This window comes from Dipodomys ordii, unplaced genomic scaffold (genome assembly GCF_000151885.1).
Source record: "Dipodomys ordii isolate 6190 unplaced genomic scaffold, Dord_2.0 Scaffold9, whole genome shotgun sequence".
NCBI classification, from domain to species: domain Eukaryota; kingdom Metazoa; phylum Chordata; class Mammalia; order Rodentia; family Heteromyidae; genus Dipodomys; species Dipodomys ordii.
This window is the reverse complement of record NW_012267225.1, coordinates 17,266,494-17,284,430: the sequence shown is the minus strand read 5'-3', so window position 1 is coordinate 17,284,430 and position 17,937 is coordinate 17,266,494. Positions and strand designations below refer to the sequence as shown.

General features: G+C 35.6%; 1 protein-coding gene across 1 annotated transcript in view; it reads left to right on the top strand.

Moving 5' to 3' along the window:
* Pcmtd1 (protein-L-isoaspartate (D-aspartate) O-methyltransferase domain containing 1) overlaps positions 1-17,937 on the top strand; it is a 58,652-nt gene that overhangs the window by 16,700 nt on the left and 24,015 nt on the right. The window contains exon 2 of the mRNA XM_013009348.1: positions 14,438-14,540. Within this exon, the coding sequence (XP_012864802.1) occupies positions 14,438-14,540 (103 nt within the window). The remainder of the gene's footprint in view (positions 1-14,437; positions 14,541-17,937) is intronic.

The following is a 17,937-nucleotide window of genomic DNA, read 5'->3' as shown; positions in this document are numbered from 1 at the left end:
AAAAAAAAAAAAAAAAAGAGAATTGTGTCAGTTTTTTTCTTAACATCTATTTATTTATTTTTGTGAAAATACCTTACAGAGGGGTTACAATTACATGGACAAGGTAATGAGTACATTTCTTATCAAGCATTGTTGCCTCCTCCTTTGTTTCCCCTTACCATCCCTTCCAAATCCCCCCCCCCCAAGTTGTAAAGTTTTGTTTTTTGACATAACGTCTTGTACATCTCATTGTTGCAATGGATCCACCTGTATCCCTATTTAAACAATTGAGAATTGTGTCAGTTTTGTTGATAGAGTTGTGCAGGATAGAGATGTTGTGACATTGATGGGACAAAGTAAGAGATTAGGGAAAAACATGAAAATACATGTCTTCATTTAGCTTTCATCATACTTACTCTTTCTATTCAGGCAGACATTGTTCTAGCATGAACTAGAAGGAAAGATAGAAGAACAATCTCTAAAACTATGATTGTAGTTAATCTTGAGTCTGTCTAGTTTCTGAGGAAGCTTAATCTGTTTCCTTTGCTCTTTATTCATTTTAGTTTGTGTTTTATGTGTATTTTAAGTCAAAGTGAGGGTGGATACATCCATGAAAATCACAGTTGGATTGTGATTTGGATCCAAAGGACTGTGAATATAGTACTTAGTAGTGTAGAGTAAGACAGATATGGCTCCACTGCTTCATAGTGATTTTGTTAACACAAGTCCTCTTCCTATTAAGAAATGACAGCACCATGGTCAGACTTAAATTGAGTATGCTCACTAGAGACAGTGGGTCCTATCTGAGGACATATTTGGTAGTACACGCTGGACAAATCCAGACTGAAACAGAAAGAACATCTCAGTTTGTAACACAGGAAAGGAAGATTCCCCAAGGGGAATTCTGTTACTGCAGAAACACAAATGCAGAAGATTGGCTATAATTAGAGAACTCTTGCTCACAGAAGAGGCAGTTAACGTTTTTCTTCAGGAAATTTCTTATGATGAATCCACACTTGAAGCAAGCAGTCATCCATAAATTTAATTTTACCCTGAGTATGGAGAATGGATCACATTCTTAACATGGCTCAATGAGACCTTATTTTGATTTTCATATTGAAAATGAATTCTTCTTTCAAATTGAGAATAAATTCTTAACTGCTTATTTCTCTTTAACTGTCTTCCCAGAACTAAGATTTTCACAAAGAATCTAGTATTTCAGTTCTTTTTAGATTACTACTGTCTTGTCATTTTTATGAGATCTTATTGAAAAATTGAGTGCAAAAAGTCTTTGAAGCCTGGTGCTGGTGGCTCATGCTTGTAATCCTAGCTATTCAGGAGGCTGAGATCTGAGGATCATGATTCAAAGCCAGCCTGGGCAGGAAAGTCTGTGAAACTCTTATCTCCAATTAACCACCAGAAAACTGGAAGTGGCACTGTGGCTCAACTGGGTAGAATGCTAGCCTTGAGCTGAAGAGCTGAGGCACGGTACGCAGGCCCAGGCCCAGAATTCAAGCTCCACAACCAGGAAAATAAAAAGTCTTTGAAAAGTCTTGCACTTTACTTGTACTTCCCAGATTAAATTAAATATTAGAACCATGAGGATAAGTTACTCTGATATTCTCTCTCTGATCCATATAGGGGTGGTTCTCCATTCTGTTTCTTTTTCCTTAGGGATTTCTATTTTCCTGATATAACCCATAATATGCTGGTAGCTCATGCCTGTAATCCTAGCTACTCAGCAGAGTGACATCCAAAGATTATATTTTGAAGACAGGCCAGGCTGGAAAGTCCATGATATTCTTGTCTCCAGTTGATCACCACGAAGCTGGAGGTAGAGCTGTGGCTCAAGCAGTAGCTCACTCACCTTGAGCTGAAGAGTGCAGAGACAGCACCCAAGCCCCAAGACCAAAAAACAAAAACTAAACAAAACACAAAAAGGTTTGATAAAGTATATGGATTCATCTACTTAATTCTTTTTTTTTTTTTTTTTTTGTGGTTTGGTCATGGGGCCTGAACTCTGGGCCTGAGCACTGTCCCTCAGCTCTTCAGCTCAAGGCTAGTACTCTGCCACTTAAGCCACAGCGCCACTTCTGGCTTTTTTCTTTTTGCTTATGTGGTGCTGAGGAATCGAACCCAGAGCCCCATGCATGCAAGGCAAGCGCTCTACCACTGAGCCACCTTCCCAGCCCTACTTCTTTTTTTTAATAAAATGACTATGATTCATTCTAGTACTGTGGATGTCATTGCCTTGGTGCTACATTTACTCCTAAAGTGAAGTAGTTGGCAAGCAGGAAACTCACTGACAAGTTAAGATATTTACAACTGATGACTTGCCAGGACTGACAACCCTGTGCTTCTAGCCTGATGTTACTTTCTTACAGGACATTATCCAGCTAACCTATATTGTTTTTCATCTTAGGTATGCATGCTTTCTTTTTTTCTGGTATTCATGTGAAAGCATGCTCCCATTTCTCCTTTCTCTCTTTTGCTTAAAGTTTACCCTTTTGTTAAGTGTGTTTAGTGATTTTTGATAAATTTATAGAGTCATACAAACTTTGCTATAATGCAATTTGAAAAAACTTCTGTTAGGCCAAAAATCTCCCTCATACCCAATTGTATCAACTCCCTGTTATACAGCTCTAGTCCCTGGCTGTGAGTTATAGGCCACTAGTCTTTCTAGATTTGCCTTTTCCATACCTTTATGTAAGTGGATTCATATAGTTAATGGGTTCTTTTGTATCTTTTTTTTTCATTTTGTTATATTTTCAAAATTCTGCCATGATGTATGTATCATGTAGTATGAATCAGTATGTTCCGTTTCATGGGTAAACAATGCTCCATTCAATATATATACTGCATTTTGTCTTTCCATTTAGTTAATGGATATTAGAGTTTGCAGTTTTTGGCTCCTAAGACTAATGCTACTATGCATATTCATGTACAGATTCTGTGTGGGCATATAGTTCTTTTGGTTCAATTAGAAATTGCTTGGCTATATGGTAAATTTGTATTTACTTCTTTAAGAAATGTTCAGAGTGTCAATTTTTTTTTCTTTTTTTTGCGTCCTTACTGATAAATGGTGGTCGCCTAGTCCCTGCTGGGCTGATGGCCAAACCCAGGGCCTCACACATGGTATACACACACTATACCCCCGAGCTTGATACCCAACTTGGTTTAATAGCCATCTTAAGTGGATGTGAACTGTCACCTTATTGTAGTTTGACGCTTTACTAAATAATTACAGTGGTTTGACACTTCACTAATTAGTAGAATATTTGTATACATATTGGCCTTTTTAATAACATGGTGAAATGCAAATCTTTTCCTTTTTTATTTAGCATTATTGAGTGGTAAATAGTCTTTATATACTTTGCATGTAAGTCTTCTTAGATTTTCAGTATTTAAACGTTTTAAGCTGCTTTTTTAAAGTTTAATTTTTTTGCAGTACTGGAGGTTGAATGCAGTGCTTCAACTCTGTAGACAGGTCTCTACCACTTTAGTCATCCTGGCCTCCACCCCTTTTTCCCTCTGTTCTTGGTTCTGCTTATTTAAAGAAATTTTTGCCTTTTTTTAGGGAAATTTAAAGTCTGTTCTTCATATGTGACTTCATATTGGGCTGTAAGCAAATTTATTTTGAAAACATGTTTAGGCTATGTACCTAAGGAAATCACTGGATCTCCTTTTAAGCTCCTCCATTTTTAACCTGCATTTTATTTTATTTATTTTTTTAGTTCTGGTTAGGCTTTCTTACATCTTTTTAAAATTACATATTTAATGAGTTGTACAAAGGGGTTACCGTACAACATGTGAGTTTATAAGTACAATTCATCTTGATTAATTCTTTCCCTTTCCTCTCAACGTCACCTTATATCTTTTATCCATCCTTTTAACCTGTATTGAGTTGTTCTCATTATTCTTTTTTTTTTGAAATAAAGCAGTATCATTTATTCTTTTTATTTCTTCTTTTTTATTGTGAAAATACCATACAGAGGGGTTACAATTACATGGGCAAGATAGTGAGTACGTTTCTTATGAAGCATTGTTGCCTCCTCCTTTGTTTTCCCTTTGTTCTCATTATTCTATCTTTCTTTTTTTTAAGATTTTCTCCCTGTGACTTATACTGGTTGTGAAGTAGAAGGCATTATTCTCTACTATGGCCTACGTGGCTGCCATTCTGAAAATCAGTAATCAGGGTTTATTTATAGTAGTGATAATTGTTTAGTAAAAATAGCAAAAAATTAGCAATAAAATAACAAATATTAGACTTAATATGAAGTTTAGAAATTTTACCAAGTTTTCAAAGTAGTTTTTTTTCTGGTTATACTTCCTTATACCGCTATTAGAAAGTATGATGAAATCCCTTCAGTGATTCACTGATGTGAAATTATTTTAGATACTTTGCTGAGCATCTTTTAGGTGTTTTTTTGTTGTTGTTGTTTGTGCCGGTAAGGAGCTTGAAGTCAGGATCTTATGTTCTTGCTTAGGTTTTTAGCTCAAGGCTGGCACTCTACTGTTTGAACCACAGCTCCACTTCTAGCTTTTTGGTGGTTAATTGGAGATAAGAGTCTCAAGAATTGGTCTGCCCAGTGTGCAGCCTGGCTTTGAACCATGATTCTCAGATTTCAGTGTCCTGAGTAGGATTACAAGTATGAGCTACTGACACCTGGCTGCATCTTTAGTTTTTATCTTTGAGATTACCTCTCTATCCTGGATCATCTCTATAGAAAATACAACTGCTCTTTATTACTATTTTTCAATTTTGTATCTTGAGAATTTCCATACTGAGTTGTTTATTTGTAGTTACCAAATTAATGCAATATTTTTTAGATCATTTTCAGACCTTTGCAGCGGAAAAAAAACAGTTGAGTTGTCTGTTCTGTGAGTTCCTAATGGAGAGGGACAGGGCCAAGCTTGCCTGTGGCTTAGCTTTTATGTGGAGATGAACAGAGGATGGAAAGCAAAGAGCCAGGGTGATATTACATTGGCTCAGTTAACAGAGCTTGAATCTCAAATCTGGTTTGTGGGATTGCCTAATGCAAGTCACTAATTTATTGAGCTTTTTTTTGTTGTTGTTGTGTTATTGAGCTTTTTTTCCCTCTCTTTTGTAAACAGATTCTACCAGAACGAATATATAGGATTTAAGATTATAGTCTGTTTGAGATGTCTATATTATGTATATCTTTTCTCTAAGAACAATGGTTCAGTGTTCCTAGCCAGTGCTTTCTGTATTTTGTAGAACATGACTACCAGAAATGAGAACCAGCTGTTTATTTCAGAAAATTATTAAACCCTTTTGAGTTTGTTGTATTTATGAAAGAGTTTGTGACTCTACCAATATTAGAGCTCATACCTATGGAACTGTCTATCTTTTACTGTATCTTCTTTAGGCTAGGTTGATTTTGAACTGGTGCTTCAGATAAAACCAGAGGTTGAATGTAGTCTAAAGCGCTTCTTGGGCTTGCTAATTTTTTTTTCCAGCCCTGATGCTTAAAGTATGAGCCTGGGGCACTGTCCCTGAACTGTTTTGCTGTAGGCTAGCATTGTACCACTTGAGCTACTGCTCCACTTTTAGGTTTTTGGTGCTCAGAGGTAAGATTCTCAGATTATATTGTCTGGGCTGGCTTTGAAGGGAGATCCTCAGATCTCAGTCTCCTGAGTAGCTAGGATTATAGGCTTGAACCACCAGCCCTAGCTGGCCTGCTAAAATTTTTGATCATGTCTGGAATTGGCCCTCACAGTCCATTTGCCTGTCACTTACTTGACTTTGCGCAACTCTTTCTTTGGATGTCAGTTCTCCAAATTGCTTGTTTTTTTTTTTTTTTTTTTTGCCTTTGTTGGAAGTTTCTTTAACCCTGAAGTGAAAGGTGGACCTTTCTTTTGTCCTCAAGCCTTCATATATAAAGAATTTACAGAACTTTTATGTCCACTATGTGTCTCGTAAGCCCTGGACATGATTTTCTACACCATACTCACTGATTTGGTACTTAGACAAATTTGGTGTCTTTTTCTTACTTCTCCAGTGTATACAAGATTGTAAAAACTATCTTGTCCCAACTGAATGTTTTTCTTTCTACGCTAGATAAAACTTACAAATTTCAACTTTCTTCCTCCTATGTGGTTTTATTTTATTTTATTTTTTAGGAAAGGTATAATTTTCTTCTAAAATGCTCAAGATAGAAATTGGAACACCAGCCCCGGGCGCTGGTGGCTCACGCCTGCAATCCTAGCTACTCAGGAGGCTGAGATCTGAGGATCACGGTTCAAAGTCAGCCCGGGCAGGAAAGACCGTGAGACTCCTATCTCTAGTAAACCACCAGAAAACCAGAAGTGGCACTGTAGCTCAAGTGGTAGAGCGCTCACCTTGAGCTGAAAGAGCTGAGGGACAGGCCCCGAATTCAAGCCCCACAACCAACAAAAAAAAAAAAAAAAATTGGAACACAGTTATTTTTTCATTTAATTTTATCTTATGGAATAGGTAACATACACAAGGGTAAGAAGCATAAAGTATCAAAAGACAACTTAGAAATATTTTCCTTTCTTCTACTCTTACATCTTCTGTGGTTAACTTCCTCCCTTACAGAGCCACAAAGACATCTTGATTTATACAGTACTAACAAGGCTGATGTTTATTACTCGGAAGCCAATTTTCAATGAAAGGAAAATATTTGTTGCATTCTAAAAGGTTTCTTTGAGTAATTAAAGATAGTAAGTTAATTTGTAATGGAATACATTATTTATATGATTTGCTTCTGTGGAATGCCATATTCTCTAATATCAGATTAAATCGTTTTGACATTTATTGTTTTGACAATATTCAAATCTAGTGCTCTCTCTTACCTCTCTTGCTCTCACTCTTTCTCTTTTTTGTCTTTTGTTTCTGGTACAGGGCTTGAAATCAGTGCCTGAATGCTGCTGTCCCTTTCCTTTTTCACTCAAGGCTGGCATTCTACCACAGAACAGGAAAGTCCATGAGACTTATCTGTAATGAATCACTGAAAAGCTCTACTGTTGGCTTAATCAGGTATAAAAGTCTCATGGACTTTTCTGCCTGGCTTACTTTGAACCACAATCTCTAATCTTAGCCTCTGAAGTAGCTAGCATGAGCTACCCAGTGTTCTGTACCTTATTATTCTTTAAAGAAGCTTCTATGAACTTAGACCCTATGCTAATTGTTGAGGATGTGATAGTGCAGACAATTACATTTCTTATCCTTTAAATAGTGTGTAATATTTTATAAACTAGAAACAGATAATATTGTTTTTTTGGTTGTTTGTCATGTAGTTCAATAAATTTTTATTATCAGTATGAATCAATCACCATGCTTTCTCTGGATATCTTCAGGTACTTCAAAAAATAAATATGCATTGAAATAAAAGAGCCAATTAAAAGGACTTCCTGGGAAAATGATTTCATTAAAAAGAATTTACATCAAGATATGAAGCTACTTAAAATTAGCTTAAATTACATTATAATTAAACACAGTTTTACTCACTTGGTTGAATTTTGTTTGGTGGAAACTTAATATATTGTAACATATTAGTGTACGTATAGTCAGAAGCTTCTCTGGGCATTAGCAGCCCTTGAGTAGAAAAGTGAATTGTGAAACCTGTTCTTGATATTTGGCCTTTTACAGAGGTAGTTATTTTAAGCTGTGGGTCCATTCTCTGTTGCTATTTAAAACTACTATTTTCAGATCCTATGTAAACATAGTTTTGAGATTTATGTATAATAAAAGGAAGTGACACATATCCATAAAGGAATGTGTGTATAAGGGCCTGATACATTTCAGCTTGTGTTTGGTAAATTTTTAGACTTGTTTCATAAGGCCTTTCTTAAACTGAAGTAGTTTTGAACCCAGGGCCTTACATTTGCTAGGCAAGCACTCTATTACTTGAGCCATATCCATACTCCTTTTTGCTTTCATTTTGGTTTTGAAAATACTCTGCTTTTACCCTGACTTGTCTCTGAACCTCCATTCTCCTGTTGCTGCCTTCCAAGTAGATGGGTTAAAGTGTATACCTTCACACAGAGCATGATAGTTTAATCTTTAATTGCTTTGTTGTTACATAGAATGTGAGAAATGATAAGAAATTAAATATATTTCAGTAAGTGGCAATACATTAGGGCATTTTCTCAAACCCAGTTAATGAATAGTTAGCCTTTTGCTAATTCCTTTTTTTCCCCTTTATCTGCATTTGGGTTATTATTATTTTTTTTATGCCTCTGCCTTATACTGTGGATTATTCATGGGGGGAAAAAAGACCGAGTAAAACTTATTCTTGTCTGCTTTTTACCCATTACTATACATGAATACTTGTAGTTACTAACAAATGTTCCCAAAGAAGCTTTTTTTGTCTGTTTGTGTTGTTCTTGTGGCTTGAATTCAGGGCCTGGTTGGTGTCCCTGAACAGTTTTGCTACCACTCTGCCATGTGAGTCACAGCTCCACATCTGGCTTTTGAATAGGTCTCATGGACTTTCCTGTTTAAGATGGCTTCAAATTGTGATCCTCAGATCTCAGCTTCCTGGGTAGATAGGATGGCAGTCATGAGGCACTGTCGCCCTGCTAAAAGATGTTTTTATACACGTATTTTAATACCATTGATTTTGTACTAATCTCATAGAAACCAAATAAATGACTCACCTACTCCCCCTTGTGGTAAACATTTAGGATTATCTAACATGTCTTATAGAGTCCATTAAAAAAAATTGTCTTACTGAAAGAAAAGAGATTTGGATATTTCAAAACAGGTTCTATAAATCACATAGATGGGACTTTGTATACATAATTAGGAAGATGTAGTATTTTGGAATTCCAGTTTGAGGTTATGATTTCCTGCCTCACTTTAGGCTAATCCCATAGATTCCCTTTAGCCTATATTCAGTAGGACCCAGGCATTGATGGTTTTAAACAAATAAAATTTAGAGTCTATAAATGGAAATATTCAGTAATTATTGCGAACAACTAATGTAGGTTTTTGTTTTTGTTTTTTGTTGGCTGTGGGCCTGAACTCTGGGCCTGGGTGCTATCCTTGGGCTCTTCAAGGTGAGCCCTCTACTACTTGAGCCACAGCACCACTTCCAGTTTTTTCTGCTTATGTAGTGCTGAGGAATTGAACCCAGGGCCTCATGCATGTAAGGCAAGTACACTACCACTGAGCCACCTTCCCAGCCCCTAATGAGGCTTGGATCTTGTTTCTACAATTCAACAACCAGTGTATGCATGTGGTCCTAGGGCTGGAACTCGGGACCTTGACACTGTCCTTAGCGTTTCTGTTCAACTACTTGAGTGATTAATCCTATAAAGTATTATAGACTTTCTTGTCTTCAGTCCTCAAATCTCAGCTTATTGAGTAGCTAGGATTACAGGCATGAATCACCAGCAACCAGCCTATAATCATGATCTTGATCTTTCCCTATCCTTGTCCCTTACCCTCTCCCTCTTCCTCTCTTCCTCCTTTTCTTTTCTTTTCTTCTTTTTTCTTTTGCCAGTCCTGCAGCTTGAACTCAGGTCCTGGGCACTGTCCCTGAGCTTCTTTTGCTCAAGGCTAGCACTCTACCATTTGAGCCACAGTGCTACTTCTGGCTTTTTCTGTATGTATGATCCTGAGGAATCGAACCCAGGACTTCATGCATGCTAGGCAAACACTCTATACCACTAAGCCACATTTCCAGCCCTATAATCATGATTTCTAATAACAGTTTGTTATCTTTCCTATACCTTATAGGATATGAAGCACTTTTATATATTTGCTCATTCTAGGGATCCCTTTTATAGCAAGAAACACTTTTCAGATCTTAACTGACCAGTCTTAGATAATACTAGGTAAAAGGTCGAAACAGGATTTGGAATCTCAGAACATCTCACCTTAATCTTTTAATCTTATCACAGCATCATAATCCTAAACTGAAATGGTAGATCTTGGATTATTTTTGTCTTTTGAATTATTATAGTATGTATTATGAAATAATTTTGCCTGTTGCAGTGTCCTATGAATTATCTTTAAAAATATTAAAGACACAGTGAGCTTCATTCAAGTGTAGTGTGAAGCATGTTTCCTTAGTCTGTCTCAGGCAGTTTTCTATCTATACCACTTGGCAGACTTGGATATCATTGGATATTGGATAAAGTTGAAGTCAATGTAAAGGAACAATTTAGTTACATTGTAGCTGTTCATGTAAATTGCATGGACAATTTACAACTGAATCTGATAGTTTTTGACCTTTACTGTAAGTTTTGGTTTGACTGTTGAGTAAAAGAGCAAGACTAGATCCAGTTACTCCAAAATATAAAGTCTTTAGATTTGATTATATTGGATTTTTTGGGGGGGGTCTGGTTGTGGGGCCTGAACTCTGGGCCTGGGCACTGTCCCTCAGCTCTTCAGCTCAAGGCTAGTGCTCTAACACTTGAGCCACAGCACCACTTCTGGCTTTTTTCTTTTTGCTTATGTAGTGCTAAGGAATTGAACCCAGGGCCTCAGGCATGTAAGGCAAGTGCTCCCCCAGATTTTTTTTTTTTTTACTGGTAACAACAATTAGATTTTTGACAGCTATAAAATGTTTTCTAAGTTGGTCGCCAGTGACTGGCCTGGCACCTATAATAATCTTCGCTACTTAGGGACTTGAGATCTGAAGATTATGGTTTGAGCCAGTCCAGGTAAGAAAGTCTGTGAGACTTTTACCTCCAATTAACCATCCCAAAGCCAAAAGTAGAGCTGTTGCTCAAGTGATAGAGAACCAGACTTGAAAGAAAAAACTAAGGGAAAGTGCTTAGGCCCCAATTCAAGTCTCAGTACTGGCACATACACAGAGAGATTCTTAATAGTCTATATTATAAATATGTAAGGGAATACATATAATTTAATATTTTGAATATATAACAATAAACTGGCCTCTGTATATGTTTCTGTTTTCTCACTAATATTTACCTGTTAAAAGTTGTGGCTAATTCCTAACACTTTCCTTTTTCTTTTTAAAAATACATGGTATAAGAATTAAGCCCTTATTATTTCATAGAAAAACTTCATTGGTGAATATAAGGTGACATTGGAATGTGTTAAACATAAAATTTCTGCCTCATCTGACCTGGTAACATCATTTAAAAATTTATGCAAAACACATTTGTGCTAAAAATGTTTCATATAAAAAATAATCATTTAGAAGGGACTTCTTCTAATCGGCTTCTTCATTTTTCTCTGCCTTATTTTCCTGTTCTATTTTAATTATTGAGATGTCAAATATGAGTTGTAACAATCAACATTGCACCACATTTTTTGCTGTACTTCATGTGTTCTAATTGTATGTCATATTTTAAATAAATGAGGTATTAGTGACATTGTTATTTAAGTTCTGCCTTTTATTAATGCATTTTTACTCTTCAGTTATTTTCAGTATTTTAATGATCACATTATCAAATAATGATATATAGAACCAAATTTAGAGTAAAACAGTTACATCTACTTAAAAAATATCAAGTGGTGTTACATTAGATATTAATAGTGTTTTGCATGTGTTTTTATACTACTCTTGAAACAAGGCTTTTGAATATTACTGAAAAAAAGAAAAAAATTTAAGTTATAATTTTGATGTGTAGTCCAGGCTGGTCAAATTTAAGCTTTTCCTGCCTTACTCTCCTAAGTTCTTTGGTTACAGTTATGAAATCTTTATTTTTCCTATTAGCCATTTTGTATCACGGTGATGTGAAAACAACTTTTGGGGAAAAAAATTCTTAAACTTTTAAACTTTATTTGTAAAGTTTAAGCTTTGGTTTTGCACAATAAGCAAAAAGCAGGAAAAAGAATAGTGATATCTTGAAGTGACAAACAGCCTATCTCATTCCTTTTGAACTAGAACTCCAAGATTCAGATTGCTACTGCTAATATGGGTGTGTGCCTTTATTTTCAGATTCTTAGTTTATGCATTTGGGCTTGCTGGAAACAATGTGAGCAACATTGACCATTTTTATTGGTCTGTTATCTGTGCAGTTCTATTTTTTTCATAAAAAATGGCTGAATAGTTGACCCATTTCTTAACGGATAATAAAAATAAAGTATAAGTTTGCTACATTTTAGCTGGGCACCAGTGGCTCACACCTGTAATCCTAGCTACTCAGGAGGCTGAGATCTGAGGATTGTGGTTCAAAGCTAGCCCATGCAGGAAACTCGGTGAGACTCTTATCTCCAATAAACTACTAGAAAACCGGAAGTGGCGCTGTGGCTCAAGCAGTAGAGCACTCACCTTGAGCTGAAGAGCGTAGGGACAGTGCCCAGACCCAGAGTTCAAGCCTCACGACTGATCAAAAAAAAAAAAGTTTGTTACATTTTACATTCAGCGGATAAACTCAAAAAGGTTATAAAGGAAAATTATATTCATTTTATGAAACATTTTTTCATACTGTTACTTATCGTTAAGTAATATTGTGTTACTGTGTAAGTAATTATAGTTTAATATGAGCTTTTTTAAATGAGGGAAACTTTGTCTTCCTAACATTCTTTTGTCCCTTATGGAATTCAAACTCTCATATTGACATTAAATAGTGTGTTAAAATGTGTGTGGGTTTAGAGGTTGGGAGTTTAGCTCAGTGGAAGAACACTTGCCTAGCAAGTTGCAAGGCCCTGAGTTTGGTCTTCAGCTCTGAGGGAAGAGAAAAAGAAAAGTGTGGGTTTATAAGTCTGTTTTGATACTTTTTAAGAAAGAGATTTCAAATTTATTGTTTACCTATAGCAGTAATAAGACATTATTTGAGGTCTTAAGTAATTCTGTACTGTTATTCTAGTTTTTAGGTGAAGGCTTACCAGTTTAATAAAGGAAGTGAAGAAGCAACCATTTGAAATTGCTTCAATCAATTCACTTTTAAAAATATAAATACATTTTAAAGGACGTTAATTCTTGTGGTTTTTTTTTCTGAATCAAGTACCTTTTGGTAATCCTACTATTTTAATACATATTTCAAGAAAAATCAGCTAAAAAAAATCTTGAACCAAATAGACTGTTAGGGTACAGGTTAAGCATTTTCCTTATATGATTTGGGGCTAAAGATTGTCTCTGCACATTTAGAAATATTTATAGTTTTTATAGTTTTGTATTTCTGAGATCACTAATTGTGCTTTTCATGTAGTCTTTGAACATGTAATTATGATCATTTAATTTGCTAATATACTTTGTGATTAGTAGAAACAACTCCAGTATGCACTGTATCTTTAATGACATTTAGAGGATAGCTCTGGTTATGTATTTTCTAAAGATATGGAAAACACAACTTACAATAAAACACAGATGTTGAGTCAGAAACCTGCTTGGCTCAGTTTCAGAAGCTGAAAAGGATTCTAGTAAAACCAGGTGTGCTGGTGTGGTACTTTCATGTGCATGTATCATGGAGAGACAGTATATGCAGTAAGTTGCCTTAGGAAATGGTGAGGCTTTATATTCTCAGTGAGCAGGTGCCAGGGTGGGGAAAGTACTAGGGCAAAACCAGCTAGTGGTTGGGGAAGGGAGCTGAGACAAGTCCCCTTGCCCTTGTCTTAAGAGGTAATTCTGTCAGTGACCTTATATAAAATGAAACACAATGGGAGAAAGGAGATGAATGCTAAGCCCTTGTTCTGTAGTCAGTGTCTAGTGACTACATTCTGCTAGACACAGGAAGCTCCAAAATGCACAAATATGGTCTTGGCCCTGAAGGAATTTAGTATTACATATGTGGAGTCAGAATGCTTTTAAGATGTCAGTCTATTGTTCAGGCCTCTAGAATTACCAAATTTTGCCAGGGGTTAATGGTTCATATCTGTAATCCTAGATACCTTGGTGGCAGAGCTCTGAATATAAGTGTAGCCAGCCCAGGCAAGAAACTTATGAGACCCTTACGTCCAGTTAAACAGCTAACACCTGGAAGTGCAACTATGATTCAAGTGGTAAAACACCAGCCTTGTGCAAAAAATAAGGGACAACACTCAGGTCCTGAGTTCAAGCCCCAGGACCAGGACAGGAAAAAAACCCCCACAAATTTTGAGTAAATGATTTAAATAATAATGGTAATGAACTTAAAACCATGCAGATTATGTGGAAGTGATTCTATATCAAGTTTAGCAATAATATCCTTTCAGAAAAAGCATGCTTTGGAAAAGGATTAAAAATAATATTTTTGACAGAAAATGCAGTGAAGCTTTCCTTTAAAAATTTTTAACTAGTTGTAGAAAGGTATTTCATTTGTACAAGCCACATTATGAGTACTTTGCATCTTGAACAATGTCACCTATTGTTCTCCTCATCTTTCTCAATTTTTTTCTTCCTTAACATTGAAGAAATATAAATAGGTTATTCAACTTTAAAGTCTGGCTCTCAGGTATTTGCATATTTCTAGCCTTCTTTCAAAGCTCCTTTGTTAGATAAATGATCAGAAATTAGAAAAGTTCCGATATGGGCATATTATTATTATTTTCATAATGCTACTATAATTGCAGGTCCTTTTGGAATAAATCATGGGATTGAGCTTCATTCAGATGTGGTGGAATATGCCAAGGAAAAGTTGGAGAGCTTCATCAAAAATAGTGATAGCTTTGATAAGTAAGTACTCTTTTCTGTAGTTTTAGTTTGAATGTAAAATAGATAATGAGCAATATGTCTGTTCCTGAACACTATTAGTTTATTATTGGTTTACTCAATTGCATGCACCAAAAATCCATATGCTATAAAATGAGAAAGAAATCAGGAGACATTATATGCTACTGTTTTTATTCCATGCAACTCTACAGCAAATTATAAATGAATAACCTTTATTTGGTAGTATTTTGCTCCTATCATTTTATTAATAATGTTTAATTCATTAAGTATGTGTTTTGTTTTTCAAGATAAAACAAAAGATGATCATGACCCTAGTGTTCTCTAAAACTGGTTTAAAAAGTTTTGAGTAGTAAGTTCTACCCTCTTTATTTGTACCAAAATTTGCATGTCAGCATATAAATGACTTTCTTTAAACATTCAGTTACTTTGTCCAAAATCCAGAAGAAATTATCATAGAAATACATTAGTATACCTCATGGTGGGATTACATTTGAGAAACTTGTTTACAAAATGAGAAAGCTTTGAGCTCATACTTCTCATTAGAAGTCTTTTGTCTTGAACATTGATATCTCTTTTTTTTGCATAGATTGTTATATTTTCATAGCCCTTAATAAGACAGGAAACACGAACTTAGAAGACAATCGCTTTATGTGACAAGTTTAATTGCAGAAGCCTTCAGGTTTCCTGCTTGCTGGTTGGGAGTAGGTCCCTCTCTTCTTCCTGGCCATGATTATCAGTGTGAGAAATTAACATCTAGACTAAAATTGGAGGCTTTCCTCCAGCGAAAACTGGCCTGAGGATGTCAAGAGAGAATTGTGACTCTCTTCAGGGGAGTGTGTTTTCCTTTTCCTTTATATGCCCCTCTTCCTTCACTTTGCACTTTTATTTCTTTCTGCTTTTGTGAGGTTGTATCAGTTCTCTGGTAAGTGGCACTGGAAGCAGGTAAAGAACAGAAAACATATCCTGCAGCTTTCTACAATAGTATTTAGAGCCAACATGAGGACTTTTACCTACATAAGTGTGATTGTAACTGGGTTACTAACAAAGTTGGGGAGTTAGCAAATGCTCTGATTTTATTTTATATTTTTTTGTGTTGGTACTGAGGCTTGAATTTACGGCCTTACTCTCTTGCCCAGATTTTGTTCTCGTGAATGTCTACTACTTGAGCCATGCCTCTAATCTGGCATTTTGTTAGTTAATTGGAGATGGAGTTGCATAGACTTAATCTGCATGAATTGGCTTCTACTTGCAGTCCTCTAGGTTCTTCTTAGTAGCGAGGGTGATTTTTATATTTGGCTGTAATTAATTCATTAGGTTTAAGTAAGTCACTTAAATTTTCTGCATCAGTATGCTGATCAGCCGCCTTGATTATAGCTGTCTTTATGGAAAAAAAACAACAACTTAGGGCTGGGAAGGTGGCCTAGTGGAACGAGTGCTTGCCTCACATGCATAAGGCCCTGGGTTTGATTCCTCAGCACCACATAAACAGAAAAAGCTGGAAGTGGCACTGTGGCTCAAGTGGTGGAGCACTAGCCTTGAGCTGAAGAGCACAGGGAGAGCACCCAGGCCCAGAGTTCAAGCCCCACAACCAACCAAAAAAAAAAAATTAACTTAATTTTTAATCAGCCTTCAGCTGCATATTGTACAGATTCATATTTATTGCCAGGGAAAATGTATTTGAGAGAGAAAAAAATTTAGCTGGAGTTATTTGATAAGAAATTTGAATTCATTTTAGTAGCCTTTTGTATTCTTATTTCTCTGACTTAAAATTACTAGCGTGGACATAATTACGTTTTATATAATCTTTAGAATTTTGTTGAATTCATTGCGTTCTGTGAAATATATCCTTTGATGTTGACATTTAATATGTACATAAAGGTTTTTGAGAACATTTGCATGTTGAAAATACGAAAGAAGAATAATAAAAGTAAATGCTTTAAGGTTTATTGTAAAGTGCTATATTTTAGTTACTAATACATTTCATGTTTTAATATGTAAAGATACAGACAATTCAGTTTTGGGTCAAAAATTAGGCAGAACACATTCAAGGATCAACTTTTAATCATTGAAACAGCTATTCAAGTTTATTACTGACGAGTAAGTGTAGTTCTAAGAAACAGTAAAATATATCATGATTTGAAGCATTTCTACCTTAATATTTCTACCTTTAATATTTTAAATATTACAACACATAACTTTAAAACACTACATTTATTTTACTAAAACATTTACTATGGCATATAGGATCAAAATGGATTATGTACATAAATATTCTGTTAAAGCCCTTCACTTTGTACAATTTAATACTCACTAATAAACATTTTAATTGGCTTCATGTAATTGCAAAACGATTAAATTTCTAGGTTTGTATTTCTGGGGTTAAGTTTACTACGGATCTAGGTTTTTTTTTTAAATTCTAAAGTGATAATTCATAAAGTGTAATGGTGTGACTGATATAAATGTTTCTTTGTATCTTTTTTTTTTTGGTTGGTTGTGGGGCTTGAACTCTGGGCCTGGGCGCTGCCCCTGAGCTCCTCAGCTCAAGGTGAGCACTCTACTACTTGAGCCACTAAGCCACTTTCCGGTTTTCTGTTGGTTAATTGGAGATAAGAATCTCAGGGACTTTCCTGCTCAGGCTGGCTTTGAACCGTGATCCTCAGATCTCAGCCTCCTGAGTAGGTAGGATTACAGGCATGAGTCACCAGCTCCCAAGCTCTGTAATTTTCAATAAACTTGTTACTTTATAATATTTATTCAGATGTTATAACAACTTTTGAAGGGTTACAACTTGTTTTTCAAACAGAATCTTACATTAATAAGCCAGTCTGAAAAAGATAATTGAGGAATTTTTATTCCTGATTTTCAAGGAATGATCTGAAATAATACTGGCTTTTTTTTTGTTATTTATAATTGGGTCCTGTATGTAAAGAATAGGTGCTAGGAAAATGTTTAATCTTGTATGAAGTGTAATGCATGGTTTGAAGTAATCAAAGTTAATTAGTTTTGGTAATAGAAATTATAAAGGTAATATTTTTCTTCCTGTTTTTCTTATGTTTTATTGTTTACACTTTACATTTAATTTTTACATTTTAGTTTAGTTTTACATTTTTGGCATTAGTGGGGTTTGAAATCAGGCCCGCATGCCTGCTCAGCAGGCACTTGAGCCACCTCCCCAAACCTTTTGCTCTAGGATCTTTTTTTCCTGGGCCAGCTTGAACTTCAATCCTCCTATTTACTCTTCCTACTGTACCTAGAATGACAGGGGTGTACTACAAAACACAGCTATTAGTTAATAAGAGGTCTCCTTAACATTCTGTTCATGTTGGTCTTGAACTGTGATTCTAGCCATTTCCACCTTCCTATTACTTAGGATTACAGGCATGAGCTACTTCTACCTTGC